The 14882-nt window shown below is 44.8% G+C and overlaps 2 protein-coding genes across 2 annotated transcripts in view; one reads left to right on the top strand and one right to left on the bottom strand.

Moving 5' to 3' along the window:
• Window positions 1-140: 140 nt before the first annotated feature.
• Window positions 141-4660, top strand: fem1b (fem-1 homolog B). The gene is made up of 2 exons (XM_022759144.1): window positions 141-837; window positions 2772-4660. The coding sequence occupies exons 1-2, from the start codon at window positions 590-592 to the stop codon at window positions 4405-4407; spliced, it is 1884 nt and encodes a 627-aa protein (XP_022614865.1). The 5' UTR covers window positions 141-589; the 3' UTR covers window positions 4408-4660.
• Window positions 4661-10042: 5382 nt separating this feature from the next.
• Window positions 10043-14882, bottom strand: part of LOC111231888 (integrin alpha-11-like) — a 37439-nt gene continuing 32599 nt past the window's right edge. Inside the window, exons 22-30 of the mRNA XM_022759156.1 lie at window positions 14774-14850; window positions 13988-14071; window positions 13735-13843; window positions 12864-12977; window positions 12594-12677; window positions 12330-12440; window positions 11974-12069; window positions 10632-10745; window positions 10043-10123 (exon numbers count right to left, since the gene is read on the bottom strand). Coding sequence (XP_022614877.1) covers window positions 10043-10123; window positions 10632-10745; window positions 11974-12069; window positions 12330-12440; window positions 12594-12677; window positions 12864-12977; window positions 13735-13843; window positions 13988-14071; window positions 14774-14850 — 870 coding nt within the window. The remainder of the gene's footprint in view (window positions 10124-10631; window positions 10746-11973; window positions 12070-12329; window positions 12441-12593; window positions 12678-12863; window positions 12978-13734; window positions 13844-13987; window positions 14072-14773; window positions 14851-14882) is intronic.

Raw genomic sequence — 14882 nt, 5'->3', positions numbered from 1 at the left:
TGTATTCTCCCTCGTGTTTTGTCAACATTGAAACAGTAAAATAAAGTTTGAAAAAAAAACACGCGGATAGAATGTGGAACTTATATCAACTGGAGAACGTTCCAGTCGGAGGTATTTTTTAGTTGAACGATAACTTCCGGTAGATGACTAGCTAGCAGAAGGTGAAAGTGCTTGAATTTGTTGTTGAAACTTCCGCCTCGTTTTGAGTTTTCAGACAGAAACCGCGCCAGAGGATGATTCAGTAGACCGAGTAACGAGGCGCCAGTTTAATTTCATGAAGCCTGGAGCGGGAAAGTGTCGGTTTAAATGAACACGTCGCTAACGTTAGCAGACTAGCTAACCGGCTAGCCTGCTCAGCTGACGCCTGGTACTCAGCGTCCGGAGACAGAAGCCCAGAACCCGGAGATTTAACGTGTGAAACCTGACCGTACCGTTTTCTCTCGTGGCTGTGAGGGAGAATATTCCTGTTTCATGTGAGCACTGGGGCCAGGGTCGACAGTTTAATGGGAGGCGGCTTGCTTTGGAGGAGTGGACATTGCGGGCGTCAGCTGAGAGGAAAGCGGAGGTCCTGGCTCCGTGTCGGGCTCAGATGGAGTCTCTGGCCGGGTACGTGTACAAGGCAGCCAGCGAGGGCCGAGTCCTGACCCTGGCCGCGCTGCTGCTCAACCACTCCGAGGCGGAGACCCAGTACCTGCTGAGCTATGTGACCCAGCTCGCCGGGCAGAGGTCCACCCCCCTGATCATCGCGGCCCGGAACGGACACGACAAAGTGGTCCGGCTCCTCCTGGACCACTACAGGGTGGACACGGAACAGACCGGCACGGTTCGTTTTGACGGGTAAGAGTTAAATTAATTAAATTCACCTCGTTCAAAAACGTATTTTCTCACTTTTACCCACACACATCATTAAATATTATTCAGGTATCCAGATACCTGAGATTTCTGGCTCCGCCCCTATACACTGGAAGTATCGAAGTTATTACACAATGATTAGTTGATTCATTGATTAGTCATTGAACAATGATTAATTGGCAATGACTTTGATAATCTAATTGTTTCAGTATTTTTCCGTACATCCCACATGTGAGAATAAAGTTTTGAGAGGAAATTAAATCTCTTTGTGTTTAGATTGTTGATTGGACTATTGAACTAATCTGAAACCACTGCGTTTCTCTCACAAGTTGTGGTTGTTGTTTTTTCACTAGTTTTTTAGACATTAAAATGAATAATCATTTAATTAAGAACATAATTAACAGAGTAAGTGGTAGTGAAAATAACAGTGCTGTAAAATCACACTTAAAGAATTCAACTTTCTAGAAACGGAGTCTCTGTTATTCTGGAACAGCCAACTCACTGGCAGCAAAGTTTATTGGAACTACTTTCTTCTGATGAAACTGTCTCTTTGGAAACTGCTGATAATAAAGGTCAGACGTGGACTTTAACCTTCAGATTATTTCCTTGATGAATCAATTCATCCAGAGAAAAATGCTTCTCACGCTTTTTTTAAAACCCAAGGTATTTTTCATGTTGCGTATTTTATCGGAACAAATGTTCATCGTCACCCTGATGTAAAACACAGAAGCAGAAAACCCTCACACCTGAGAAGCTGGAGACGGTGGATGTTTGTCAAGAATGACTTAGAGAATCAGTCAGTTTTCAAAATGCTTGAATAAAAAAATTAATTAAAAAAACTCCACTTCCAAAAACAATGTTTAATGTAGATGTTAAGTATCAAACCTTCATCACAACGATGTCCTAACTTGGATTGGAAAGTTCTGTTCACTGTGTTCTGTGGATTATCCAGAGTAATAAGAAAATATATTTGTTCATATTTAGATAATAACTTTTAAGGTTTAAACTGAAGGAAGCTGAGACCAGTCGTAGTTAGTTATTATAAAGATGTACTGGTATCTGTTGGTAATAGATCAAAACCCGTCACAGAACAGGACTGGATATGAAACCACCAGACCAACCTGACTCAAATGAGTTTGTCGCACAGACTCTAGAAAACTTATCAGTACCGATCAATCACTCTACTGATTAAAATCATGATTTTTAGTTCCCTTTTATATTTTACGTAAGCAAAGTTGTCCCTCAGCTGCTGCTCTGTCAGTATCAGTACGAGCATCAATGAAGATGTAAATGAGCCTCAGTGTGATGACAACAGCCTGTCGTTGTCGTCGGGTTGGGTCTCATTTACATTAAACGTGGGTGGGACAGTGAATTAAAATCCTCCTGACTGAAGACCAGCTCTGTGTTTATGTTTGAGCTTAAGTTGTTTATGAAGCATCAACACTGAAGCATCAGAAGCTGCAGTTCCTCTAATGACCTCTAGAGTCTGGCTCCAACAGTGAGTCAGTCCCCATAGACTCCCATGTTAAAATGTCCAACTTTACAGCAGAAATAAACAGCCTGGTATACTTAACACAGCTCCACTCATGCCTCTCCTCTTTGACCATGTTAGCCATTAGCTGGGAGTTAGGGGGCGGAGTCAGACACTGCCAAGATGGCGACGGTGGAACAGCTCACTCTGAGCTCCAGAAACCTGTTGGTAACGTTACAGAGGCGTTGTCCATCTTTATTTACAGTCTCTGTTGTTAACATAATTCAACCATGTGTTGAGATGCGTTCAGGTGCTTCGTATTTAGAGTCAGCTTGTGAAAACAGTCCTGTTTTTCTCGGGTGTTGGCGTTCTGATGGAGGTCACCTGAAATACATTTGTGTGTGGTTCTCTTGTCGTGGAGTTCTGACTTCCTGTCTCTGTTCTGCAGCTACGTCATTGACGGGGCCACAGCTCTGTGGTGTGCAGCTGGGGCGGGGCACTTTGAGGTGGTGCGCCTGCTGGTGAGTCACCGTGCCAACGTCAACCACACCACCATCACCAACTCCACCCCGCTGCGGGCGGCGTGCTTCGACGGACGCCTGGACATCGTGCGGTACCTGGTGGAACACAACGCCGACATCAGCATCACCAACAAGTATAACAACACCTGCCTGATGATCGCCGCCTACAAGGGCCACACGGACGTGGTCAAGTTCCTGCTGGAGCAGGGTGCCAACCCCAATGCTAAGGCGCACTGCGGCGCCACCGCGCTGCACTTCGCAGCGGAGGCGGGACATCTGGAGATTGTGAAAGAGCTGGTGCACTGCCAGGCGGCCATGGTGGTGAACGGACACGGTATGACGCCGCTGAAAGTCGCCGCAGAGAGCTGTAAGGCTGATGTGGTGGAGCTGCTGCTGGCGCACGCTGACTGCGACGCCGGCAGCCGCATCGAGGCCCTGGAGCTGCTGGGCGCTTCTTTCGCCAACGACCGCGAGAACTATGACATCCAGAAGACTTACCACTACCTGCACACGGCCATGACGGAGCGCTACCGCGACTCAGACAATGTCATCGCCAAAGACTTGCTGCCGCCCATCGAGGCCTATGGCGGGCGCAGCGAGTGCCGGACGCCGCAAGACCTAGAGGCGATCCGGGTGGACCGGGACGCTCTGCACATGGAGGGGCTGATGATCCGGGAGCGAATCCTTGGCTCGGACAATATTGACGTGTCACACCCTATCATCTACCGTGGCGCCGTTTATGCCGACAACATGGAGTTTGATCAGTGCATCAAACTGTGGCTTCACGCGCTGCGTCTGCGGCAGAAAGGAAACCGCAACACGCACAAGGACCTGCTGCGCTTCGCCCAGGTGTTCTCCCAGATGGTGCACCTGAAGGAGCAGGTGATGGCCTCGCCGGTGGAGCAGGTGCTGAGCTGCAGCGTGCTGGAGATCCAGCGCAGCATGGCTCGGGTGGATGCGGCGGCCGAGTCGGAGCTGCCGCAGGCCATGGACAATTACGAGTCGAACGTTTTCACCTTCCTGTACCTGGCGTGCATCTCCACCAAAACCACCTGCAGCGACGAGGAGCGCGCCCGCATCAACAAGCACATCTACGACCTAATCCAGCTGGACCCGCGCTCACGCGAGGGCTCCTCGCTGCTCCACCTCGCCATCAGCTCCACGACGCCCGTCGACGACTTCCACACCAACGACGTCTGCAGCTTCCCCAACGCGCAGGTCACCAAGCTGCTGCTGGACTGCGGCGCGCAGGTCAACGCCATCGACCACGAGGGCAACACCCCGCTGCACGTCATCGTCCAGTACAACCGGCCCATCAGCGACTTCCTCACGCTGCACGCCATCATCATCAACCTGGTGGAGGCCGGCGCGCACACGGACATGACCAACAAGCAGAAGAAGACGCCGCTGGACAAGAGCACCACGGGCGTGTCGGAGATCCTGCTGAAGACGCAGATGAAGATGAGCCTCAAGTGCCTGGCGGCGCGCGCCGTCCGCCAGCACCAGATCACCTACCGCAACCAGATCCCCAAAACGCTGGAGGAGTTCGTGGAGTTCCACTGAGCGAGGACGGACTCGCATCTTTTTAAAGAGTTTCTTATTGTTTTCTAACAGATCACACGGTGCTGAGGACGAGGACGAGGGTTCAGGACGAAACGTTTCTGAGCTGTTTTATAAAAAAAAAAAGAAAGAGTTGGTTGCTTTTTTTTCTATTATAAGTATTAACTGCTAAATACCAGCAGCCGCACTCGGCATCTGTCTGTCTGTCTGTCTGTCTGTCTGTCTGTCTGTCTGTCTGTCTGTCTGTCTGTCTGTCTGTCTGTCTGTCTGTCTCTCTCTCTCATGGCTGCTGCAGCTCTGAAGGTCGAGCGCAGACCAGCAGAGAGAGAGAGGACAGACGTCTCATCCCCGCGCTGCTTCTTGTTTTGCCTTATCGCCACGTTACAGAGAGAGAGAGACAGAGAGAGACAGAGAGAGACAGAGAGAGACAGAGAGAGAGACAGAGAGAGACAGAGAGAGAGAATGAATGAGAGTCTGTAGAGAAGCCGACAGACGACCTCCTGCTGTCCATGTATCACCTGTCACACATGATTTATTTTTAACATGAGAATCATCACTGGGTTTATTTTCACTGTAACAACAGGATCATCTGACGACTTCAGGTTCTAACTCTGTTTTAAATGGAGGTTATTTTGTTTTTTTTCTCTTGGCTTGTTTTACTGGAAGTCGACTATGTGGCCCAAAGTATGTGGACACCCCTGTACACAAACCTTCAGACTCTTAGTTCCACTGGAAGGAAATCTTAAATCAGTGGTTCCCTGTCCCTTTAAAAACGAAGCAATGTCTTCATGTGGCCCGTCATCACAGCTGTAATATGTCTGTAAAAGATGAATTTTAATCGTTTGTAAAAGTTGGAAAATGTCAAATTATCTAGAATTTAACAGGAAAGTCACATTGAGAAAAAAACAAGTTATTTTGCTCTCCTCCTGTAGATCATCTTGTGACCTCAGACTCAGACTGATGCTTTTAGCAGTTTGTTTTTTCAGTAAAAAGCCAAAGGATGAATTAACGGTGTGTTGGTGGTTTGAGGAGACGATTCAGAAACATGTTGAGTCTTCATGATGGAGCGATGTGGTTTTCACAGAACCAGGCACGTGTCCACATACTTTTGGCCAAATGGTCGACATGAACCAGATTCTCCCAGAACACGGTACCAACATGTGATTGATTGTCGGTAGATGCTCGTCCATGAGCTTTTATTTTGAAAAGTGAGGGAGGGGAAACCCCCGTTTACTATAATAATTATTAATATTGTGATTATTTTTATCTTTTAAATAAACGGTGAAGTCTGAGACGTGGAGGAAGATGTCACATGGTTCACAAGTCCTGGTCCTGGTCCTGGTCCTGGCCCTGGCTGCTGCATTTATTGATCAGTCAATGAGCTTATTTGTCTTCTGGTGGACGGTGACATGTTCGGACTGATTGCAAAATCCTGGAGCGTCACATCGACACAGACACGAGGGAGAGATCAACCCCAACGTCACAACTGAAGAATATTAAAACGAAAAGTCAAACTATTCTTTTAGATATTTATGATATTCATTATTTTAATGATCCATTCATCTGCACATCATTTGTTTTTAATAAGTGAATAATCTTTTAGTTTAAAAGTGAGTCCAGTCTGACTTCCTCCTGTTGCTCGTCCAAAATCCAAAGAGAAGAACTATTTTAAAAAGAAGCAAATCGTAAGATTTAGAAGCTGAACACGTGAATGTTTGTCATCTTTTATTGACGATGACTCGATCAACCAATCGATCAATCCACTACTTGTTTCAGCAGTAATTCTGCGGGTGCAGGTCCCCGCCCGAGGATTTGATGCTTGGACTGTTGAGTCAGAGAACTTGTGACGGAGATGAGACGACGGTGAGAGAATGATGAGCTGCGGCTTCGGGGTCAGTCACAGGTGAACTGATGATGCTGCAGGTCAGATCCACATCTGGGAACATCTGGATCGGTCTGTTTTCACTGCTTCACTCGTCACAGCTGGAGCTGCTGCAGCTGCTTCAGTCGGTTTGAGGATGAGTTTGCGTGCGTGTGCAGATTCAACACGTCGGATGATTACAAAGCCGAGGCTAATTTTTCATGCAGCGGGAAGAAACACATCCATATTTATTTCTTGTTTGTCCGTGAGGATCAAAGACTGCCTCATGGTTCCAGTCTGGACTCGAACACACGGGTCAGTGAACTGAAGGAAACGCTTCAGCGACTGTGACTCTGTAGAAACTTTGTAGACGCCAGATGAAGAAGTTTATTGTAGATACAGAGTGAATTATAACAGGGTCTAAGTCTCACCTCGGTCTCTGTTCACATCTTCTAACAATCAGGTGTTTGAAGAGTTCAAATTAAATCTGGTGCTGGACGCTGTGAAGTCAGACGGCGTCCATGTTTGTTTAGCATTTGTGTTCAGTGTCTGACTTTTCCAGCAGCTGCAGCGTGTGTGTGTGTGTTTTACTAACCATGTGACCGGGCGGTACAGGTGGCTTCTGCCTGGATGTTAAAGGGTGTGAGGTGATGATGATGATGATGATGATGTGCCATTCAGAATGCTAACTTTATTTTGAACTCATCATAGTTTTTATTTTACACAGCAGCAGGTTTGACTCTGACCAAAGATTCTCCTCATGTCGGGAAACTTTAAGAGACGCCAGCTGTCGTGTACTTCCTGCAGAATGGATGCTGTCAAATTAAAAGTCTGCATTCAGTGATGTTCTCCTGTTGTTTATGTTGATTATTACAGAAGTCAGTTGAAGGTTGTACAGAAGCTCAGTCCTGCCAGTAAAAGAAAATATATAAAGAAAAGTAAAAAAAGATGAAAAAAAAAATTCAATAGAGTGAGATAAAATGTAAAAATGAGATTTAAAAAGTCAAATTTTGAAACGAGAGAGCTCAAATTTATGAGATAAAAATAAAAAACTGTCAAATATATGAGACAAAAGATAAGTGACTTTTAATCTGATTTTGACCAAGTCAGAATTTTTAACTTCTCATAATTATAATATTAACTTCTTGCAACTGTCTCATCTCGGATGTGAATTAACCGAACTCTGACACAGAAGATCCAGAAGCTGCAGTTCCTCTAACGACCACTAGAGTCTGGCTCCAACAGTGAGTCAGTCCCCATAGACTCCCATGTTAAAATGTCCAACTTTACAGCAGAAATAAACATGTTTACAGCCTGGTACAAAAACTAATTTCCTCCTTCATTACACCTGTTTATATATCTCACCTGTTTATATAACTCACCTGTTTACATTTTATTAAGGACTACAGTTATGGAGGATTGAGGGCGTGGCCTCTTTGAGTGACGGTTGGATGCCGTTATAGTAGTTGGCTAGCTGTAGCAACTCACTGAGCTTCAGAAACCTGTGGGTGATGTCACGGAGGCGACGTCCATCTTTATCTACAGTCCTGAGCAAAGTGAGGCAGGTATGTGTATGTGCCAGTTTAAAGTTCCCGCCTTTTCAGAGAACATGAGTGTGTGAAGCCTGAGTGACTGAGGAGTTCAGGAATGTGTTTCCTGTTTCAGTGTTAAACCTGACCTGTGACTCCACAGTTTTCTTCCTTCTATTTAACTCTGGTTCATGTTACCGAAAAGATGATGAGTAAGAACTAAAGTTAAAATAATAAGTTTTATTAGAAAAACAAAATCAAAACAAAAATGAACTTGTTACGGCAGAAAAACCTTTTGTTTGATCACTTGTAGTTTGGTGACCTGATGTGACTCAAGTCCAGCTCCAAACACCTTCCACCTGCTGATCAGCCACAGGAAGTGGAAACACCTGTGCAGGTGTTCTGTGTTTCTGTCTCCTGCTGTGAGGAACATCTGAACTCTTCTTTAAGTGTTTATAAAGATATTTTCCAGATTCTTCACAAAGACCTGGATGAACTATAAAAGAACTCATATTTATAATTACAGTTTCACCCAACAGTGACATTTTATCAGTTGATATAAAACATCATTATAGCTTCTCTCACGCTGTTTTACTCTGTAGCTGCAACATCAAATGACTTTTACTTTTCATTCTGCTGCTTTTCACACATTTAAACTTCAGTGAAGTGAAGCAGAGACACCAGGCGTCCAAAGACTTAGTTTAATGTTAATGTTAAGGTAATGTTAATTTAATCAAATAAATGACAATGTTTGACGAGAAAAAGACTGAAAACCTCATGAATGAATATGAAGAACAACATCACACACGGCCTTTTACATCTCTAATGTTTATTCCTGTATGAACACAAATACTGAACATGTGAGACGAGTACATCCACAGGCAGAGCGGCAGTCTGAACAACAACAGCTTCATATCAAACAATAATGCCACTATCCTTATTATCATCCTCATTAATCATACACGAGTATATTTACAGTTCAAGTTTGACTTTATACAACAAAAGTGCATCAGCTATAAATTTGGAAATAATAAACAATATGTGTTTGTAAGTAGTATTAGTATAAAAGAAGGAAATGTAAAACCAGCCATCGTAGGTAGTCTTGTGTTGTCTCTTCTCTCTTTTTCATTTGCACTTCTCTCAGTTAGAGACACCAGCTGTGAGCAGCGTGACCGTCACGGTGAGGCGTCCGCTCTCATGTGGTCGGGCAGGTTTTCCCAGTTTGGCCACATGATCTGAAGCCGTTAGCGTGTGTGGGAGTTCAACGTGTCGAAGCTCCGAGTGAAACCGGCTCCAGGTCTCACTGTGAGACTCACCGCCACAACACGGCGGCGCAACAACCACATCTGTCCAGACACGACATGGAACCACACAGGACACACAGGTCAGCACCACGTCGTGTAGACGCCATTACTGGATAAAGATTAGAGGAAATAAAAAACAAATACACACACACACACACACACAGACTGAAGTGATGGAGGTGAAATGAAAAAGACGTTTGTGGGAAAAGAGGAAAACCTGAATCAGATCAGGATCAAAGGATCAGACGGACGACGTGTCTCACACAGTCTGGTTTGGTACAGTTGTTGTTGTTGCACCTGAACGCATCGTGTACCGGCTCCACAGAACCTAGACTCTCCATCAGGAGGCTCTGATGGACAAAACACATTAAATAATAATAATAATAAAAGCACAAAAAGTGAAGGAACCGTCCTACTAAAGTCTCATTTGTTGTTGTTCTCTTGTTGTTTTGTTTGTTGTATTTTTGGAATTGGAGTAAATTTTCTCTCTGTTTGTGTTTTGTCCTTCAGGGCCACCATACTGAAAATAAACAGAAGAATCAAACATGACTTGTTCTTCCAGATCATTAAATAACTCTGGAGGGTGGGGCTACTGACTGACTGACTGACTGACTGACTGACTGGAGCTGAAGCTGATTGGCTGGTTCATAAATAGGTTGTACAGTAAACAAACTGCGGACGTGTTTTGTTTTGCTGACTTGTCTAATATGTTTACGGCTGATTGACTGATTAGTCGTCGATGGCTGTGACTGGTTGAGCGATGGGGGGGGGGGGGGGGGGGGGGGGGGGGGGGGCATCAGGGTCCCTGAGTGACAGGTGAAGGCTTGTGATGCATTCAGGTGATCCTCGTCTCCGTGTAGACGCCTGAGTCGTGAGCGACCAGACTTTGTGGCTTCACGAGTCGACAGGGATCGACAGAACGCAGCATCGGCGACGCCCACACCTTATAGCTCCTCTGCTGCCTTCCCATTGGCTACTGGCTGCTCCTCCTCTTCCTGTCTCCTCCGTCTGTTGAAGAAGCCGAGCTGAGAAGAAACAACAACGTCAGATTAAAGACGGACAGACACTGACGGTTAAACAAGCAACTTATCAGACACCAAACAGACTGGATCCAAAGGTTATTATTCATTCATTCATTCATTCATTCATTCATTTATTTATATGACAAACATCAGTCTCTGTGGACTAAACCAGGCCAGTTTTAATATTAAACTAAACTATTAAAACTTCACCTTCACATTCACCAAAAATATCAAAATATCAACAATTAACATTTATAAAGTGACAATAAAGTTGTAAATATATTTAATTAGAACTGGCAAACTGGTCAAACTCTTAACTGTAATGCGTCAAAGTTGAATTACAGATAAATGTAACTGAGTTTAAATAGAAGTCAATGGTGAATGAACTTAAGTTACAGATTTCTACATTGGACATTTCCACTGTGAGAAATGAACAACAGATATTCAGTTAGAATTTGTCCCAGTTAAAATTCTATAATAGATTTGTTGTCTTTGAATTGTGAGTAGTTACCTTCCACAGGGCCAGGACCAGTAAGGCCAGTAGCAGCAGGCCTCCCAGTGAGCTTCCCAGTATGATCCAGACTGGGACGATGTAATCCTCGTCCTTCCTCAGCTCCAGGATTATCTGACGTCACAGAACACAAGATAGATAAAATAAATCTTAATGTCTCACCTCTGACCCTGTGACCCTGTGACCCTGTGACCTTTACAACATCATAAATGATCCGATGAGGAGGAAGTAAACAGAAGCGGTTCATCTTGGTCTCTATAAATAACCTTCATGACCTGAAATCACATCCTGAAAGCACAACGACATCAGCTCGATACACAGACAGACACAACAGAAAACACAATGAACAATAATCTCAATATTCCTCAACTCTGCAGGGAAATTAATAAATAAACCAAGAAGCATAAAACAGAGCTGTTGTTACTTTAAATATATTAAAAACAGAAGAATTTAAAGAGACAGTGATAAAGTGCTTCAAATAAAATACATTTTACAGATTTAGAGCAAATCTGAAACAAGAGACACAGAAAAACTACATTAAAAATAAATGATGGCATCAAAAAGCAGCAGCAGTAATTGAGATGTTAATTATTAGTTACTGCAGGAATGACTGACTGGAATCCTCCTGACAGGTTCATGCCGGTTAATGACTGTAATACTGATTTCTGACAGCAGAGGGCAGCAGAGCTCCACATCTGTCTGCTCAGTCTTCTATTGGAAGCTTGATTTATAACATGATAACATATCATGACGCCACACTCCCACTGACAGCTTGTGTTATTGTTTTAATATTTTGACTTATTGAGCAGGAGAGAGAAAAGAAGAAGAAGAAAAGAAGGAAAAGAAGGAGAACAAACAACAAAAAACACATTTTCTGTTTTACTTTTTTCTTCCTTTCCCCTCCTCGTCTTAGGGTCCGCTGGGTTTTATAGTTTGGGTAGTTCTTTATAATAATCAAGTAAAGTCAATAAATATAAATAGATGTAAATTAAACGACCCCTCCCACTCAGAGCGGTGCAGATGTGTCAGGAGGAGGAGGGAGCCACACCTGAAGCCACTTCTCCTGATTGTCATATAAAAGGAATCAGCTCTCTCAGGTGAGCTGTGGTTCCTGTCTCATGATCCACACGTCACAACTCATTAACTATATCATTAACTCGCAACCTTGATATTTGATATTTGAGTTCACGGTTCACGACAGTCACCTGCTCATTAGTCGGTTTTGTTGTGTGTTTTTAGTGTATTTACATTTGTGTCCTTCCATCGTGATCATCACACATTCATCTTGTAGTCGATGCAACCCTGGGAATGTTTGTGTTGAACAGAAACCTGTGTGGTCTACCTGTCTGACCGGTCTGTCCTCCTGGAGGAACATGGGACTGGATGCGTCCAGCTGGATGGAGGCAGCGGTCAGTAGCTCCAGAGACCTGAAGCTCACCTGAAACAGTGATACAGAAACACTGTGAACGTATGGACCACGGCTTCACGTAAGACCACGGGAAAAAAGACATGAAGCACTTGTGGTTCCTGACAAGAGACAAACATCCAGAGCTTCTTCAAGGAACCTCTGAGTTCCCCACAAACTGTTCTAACGATGCGACCGATCGGTGAATGTTTTAATATTTAAAATGGTAAGAAAACTTTATATTTTCAGTATTTTGACTCCAGTTTTTATTCAGTGGTTCTGTGTCGACTCACAGCGAGCAGAGCGGGAAGCTGAAGTCTTCCTCTGAGCGTCACCTTCACCTCTCTGGAGGCCGGCAGGTTCAGTCTGCACTGGACCGCCATGCTCACACTGTTACTGTGGTTCTACACACACACACACACACACACACACACACACACACACACACACACACACACACACACACACACACACACACAGGCTTTAACACAGACTGGTCCCTGGATGTTTCTTGGACCTCCTGACTCTGGCTCTGTGTGAGACGCTGTCGGTCTTACCAGCTGTGACAGTTGAGTCAGGTCCTCAGCTGTCACCTGATTGGTTGTTCTGAGTGGAGGCAGCATACAGTGGGACCCTGCTACCTGCTGAGAGGAAGAGGCCTGTGTAAACTGATGTGACTCTTCCTGTCAGCACCACACATCCATAAATCATCTTCGTATTGATGTAGTTTTAAACACTACATTTTTGGTTTATATTTTATTTTTCTTGTCAGAAACAAGACACTTTCCCAACAGTTATCACAAAGGTTCATTCATTTCCTGTGTTACCTGTTCGATGCTGTAGTCTGTGATGTTCACCAGCTGGTTGCCCTTCGCGGTCAGGGCCCAGATATCGGCTCTGAACAGGAGATCGTGCACTGAGAAGATGCCCAGGTTCTGGATCTGCATGTCGAGAGTAAAGGAACAGAATGAAAACAGGATTAGAAAACTGTGTCTCTGCAGTTATACTGTTAGAAAGTGTCTATATACAAAGGTCTGCCATCTTTATGTGGAGGTCTGTATAAGGATGTCTGTCTGTCTGTCTGTCTGTCTGTCTGCAGAGGTCTGTCTGTCTGTCTGTAGAGGTCTGTCTGTCTGTCTGCAGAGGTCTGTCTGTCTGTCTGCAGATGTCTGTCTGTCTGTCTGCAAAGGTCTGTCTGTATGTCTGTATGCAGAGGTCTGTCTGTCTGTCTGCAGAGGTCTGTCTGTCTGTCTGCAGAGGTCTGTCTGTCTGTATGCAGAGGTCTGTCTGTCTGTCTGCAGAGGTCTGTCTGTCTGTCTGTCTGTCTGTCTGTCTGTCTGTCTGCAGAGGTCTGTCTGTCTGTCTCTCTGTCTGTCTGTCTGTCTGTCTGCAGAGGTCTGTCTGTCTGTCTGTCTGCAGAGGTCTGTCTGTCTGTCTGCAGAGGTCTGTCTGTCTGTCTGCAGAGGTCTGTCTGTCTGTCTGCAGAGGTCTGTCTGTCTGTCTGCAGAGGTCTGTCTGTCTGTCTGTCTGCAGAGGTCTGTCTGTCTGTCTGCAGAGGTCTGTCTGTATGTATGCAGAGGTCTGTCTGTCTGTCTGTCTGCAGAGGTCTGCTGACCGTACATAATTTGTCAGTGAGACTGTACTTCCTGTAACTGTCCTGCACTTGGTGAACAAAGTGACTCTGTTTGTGTAACTCACGTTATAAGTGAGGTTGAAGGTGGGTGAGTTGTTGTCTGGCTGGTCCCAGGATGAAGAGGAGGAAGAGGAAGAGTCTGCTTTGATTTCAAAACGAGGAGGGTTAGGGTCTCTGTCAGGAGAGCAGAGGAGGAAAAAGAGTTTAACATGTGTGTGTACAGTGTAAACTGATTTTTGGTCATAATCTATTTGTAGAACAGTTTGACCAGAAGGATCAGTGAAATTAAACTGATGTAGTGACATCAGAGTCAGTCACCTGGTGAAGAGGAGGTCGGTTTGGTATTTCAGAGGCAGGAGGATGTCACTGAGGTTGTCATCTGGAAATCCGTCTTCACCCTCACTGGTTAACACACAAACACACACAGGTGAGAACACTGTGCTGACTTAACGCTACAAGACAGCTTTCCCCGAGTCCATCAGTCCTTCAGAGATTCTGTAGCACAACAGGAAGTGTGACACCTTCCCCAGGCCCCAACTCTGACCTAAACCCAACCCTTACCTGAATCTTCACATACCTCTGACCCTGTCTCAACCCTGAAACAGACCAGATTTAAGGGTAAAAGCTGAGACAAGGCAGACCTCATTTTCAAAATATTCTTGGTTTGAAAAAGGCAGTTGGACAAAGATTTGCTTTAAAAAATTACACCAAAATTATGAGCAGTGAGTTAACGTTAGCATTAAAAATTCTATTCTGATAGAATTTTTGAATTGTCATCATTAAATTTTAGGACATCCAGCGTTTAGTAATTTAATATCAGTGAGGCAGGGAGGTAGATTAGCTAAACTGTGTTGGACTTAAGTGGAACATACTGTAGAACATCATGGTTCTGTATGACCTGACTAAGAAGCAGCATCTATATTGAAAACGATAGTGGTCCCAGAATGGACCCTGGGGGAACGCCACATTTACAATACACTACATCTGACCACTAGTGGCACCGTGGAGCGACGTTTTTACACACAAGTTCATGAGATCTCAAGGACACACAACAGAGAAACACAAACTCTGTTTACTAGAAAACAAGCGTGGCATCAACCTCACCTGGTGGCGTCCATGAAGACCCGGATGTGATCCAGGAAGACGGAGCGGCTGAACTCAAACTCCACATGGAAAGACACCTGGAGGGGAGAGACACAGCTCTGAGGTCAGT

Source organism: Seriola dumerili, unplaced genomic scaffold (assembly GCF_002260705.1).
Source record: "Seriola dumerili isolate Sdu_G_001 unplaced genomic scaffold, Sdu_1.0 BDQW01000320.1, whole genome shotgun sequence".
Classification (NCBI taxonomy): Eukaryota; Metazoa; Chordata; class Actinopteri; order Carangiformes; family Carangidae; genus Seriola; species Seriola dumerili.
Note: the sequence above shows the minus strand (reverse complement) of the source record. Positions and strands in the feature narration are given on the sequence as shown.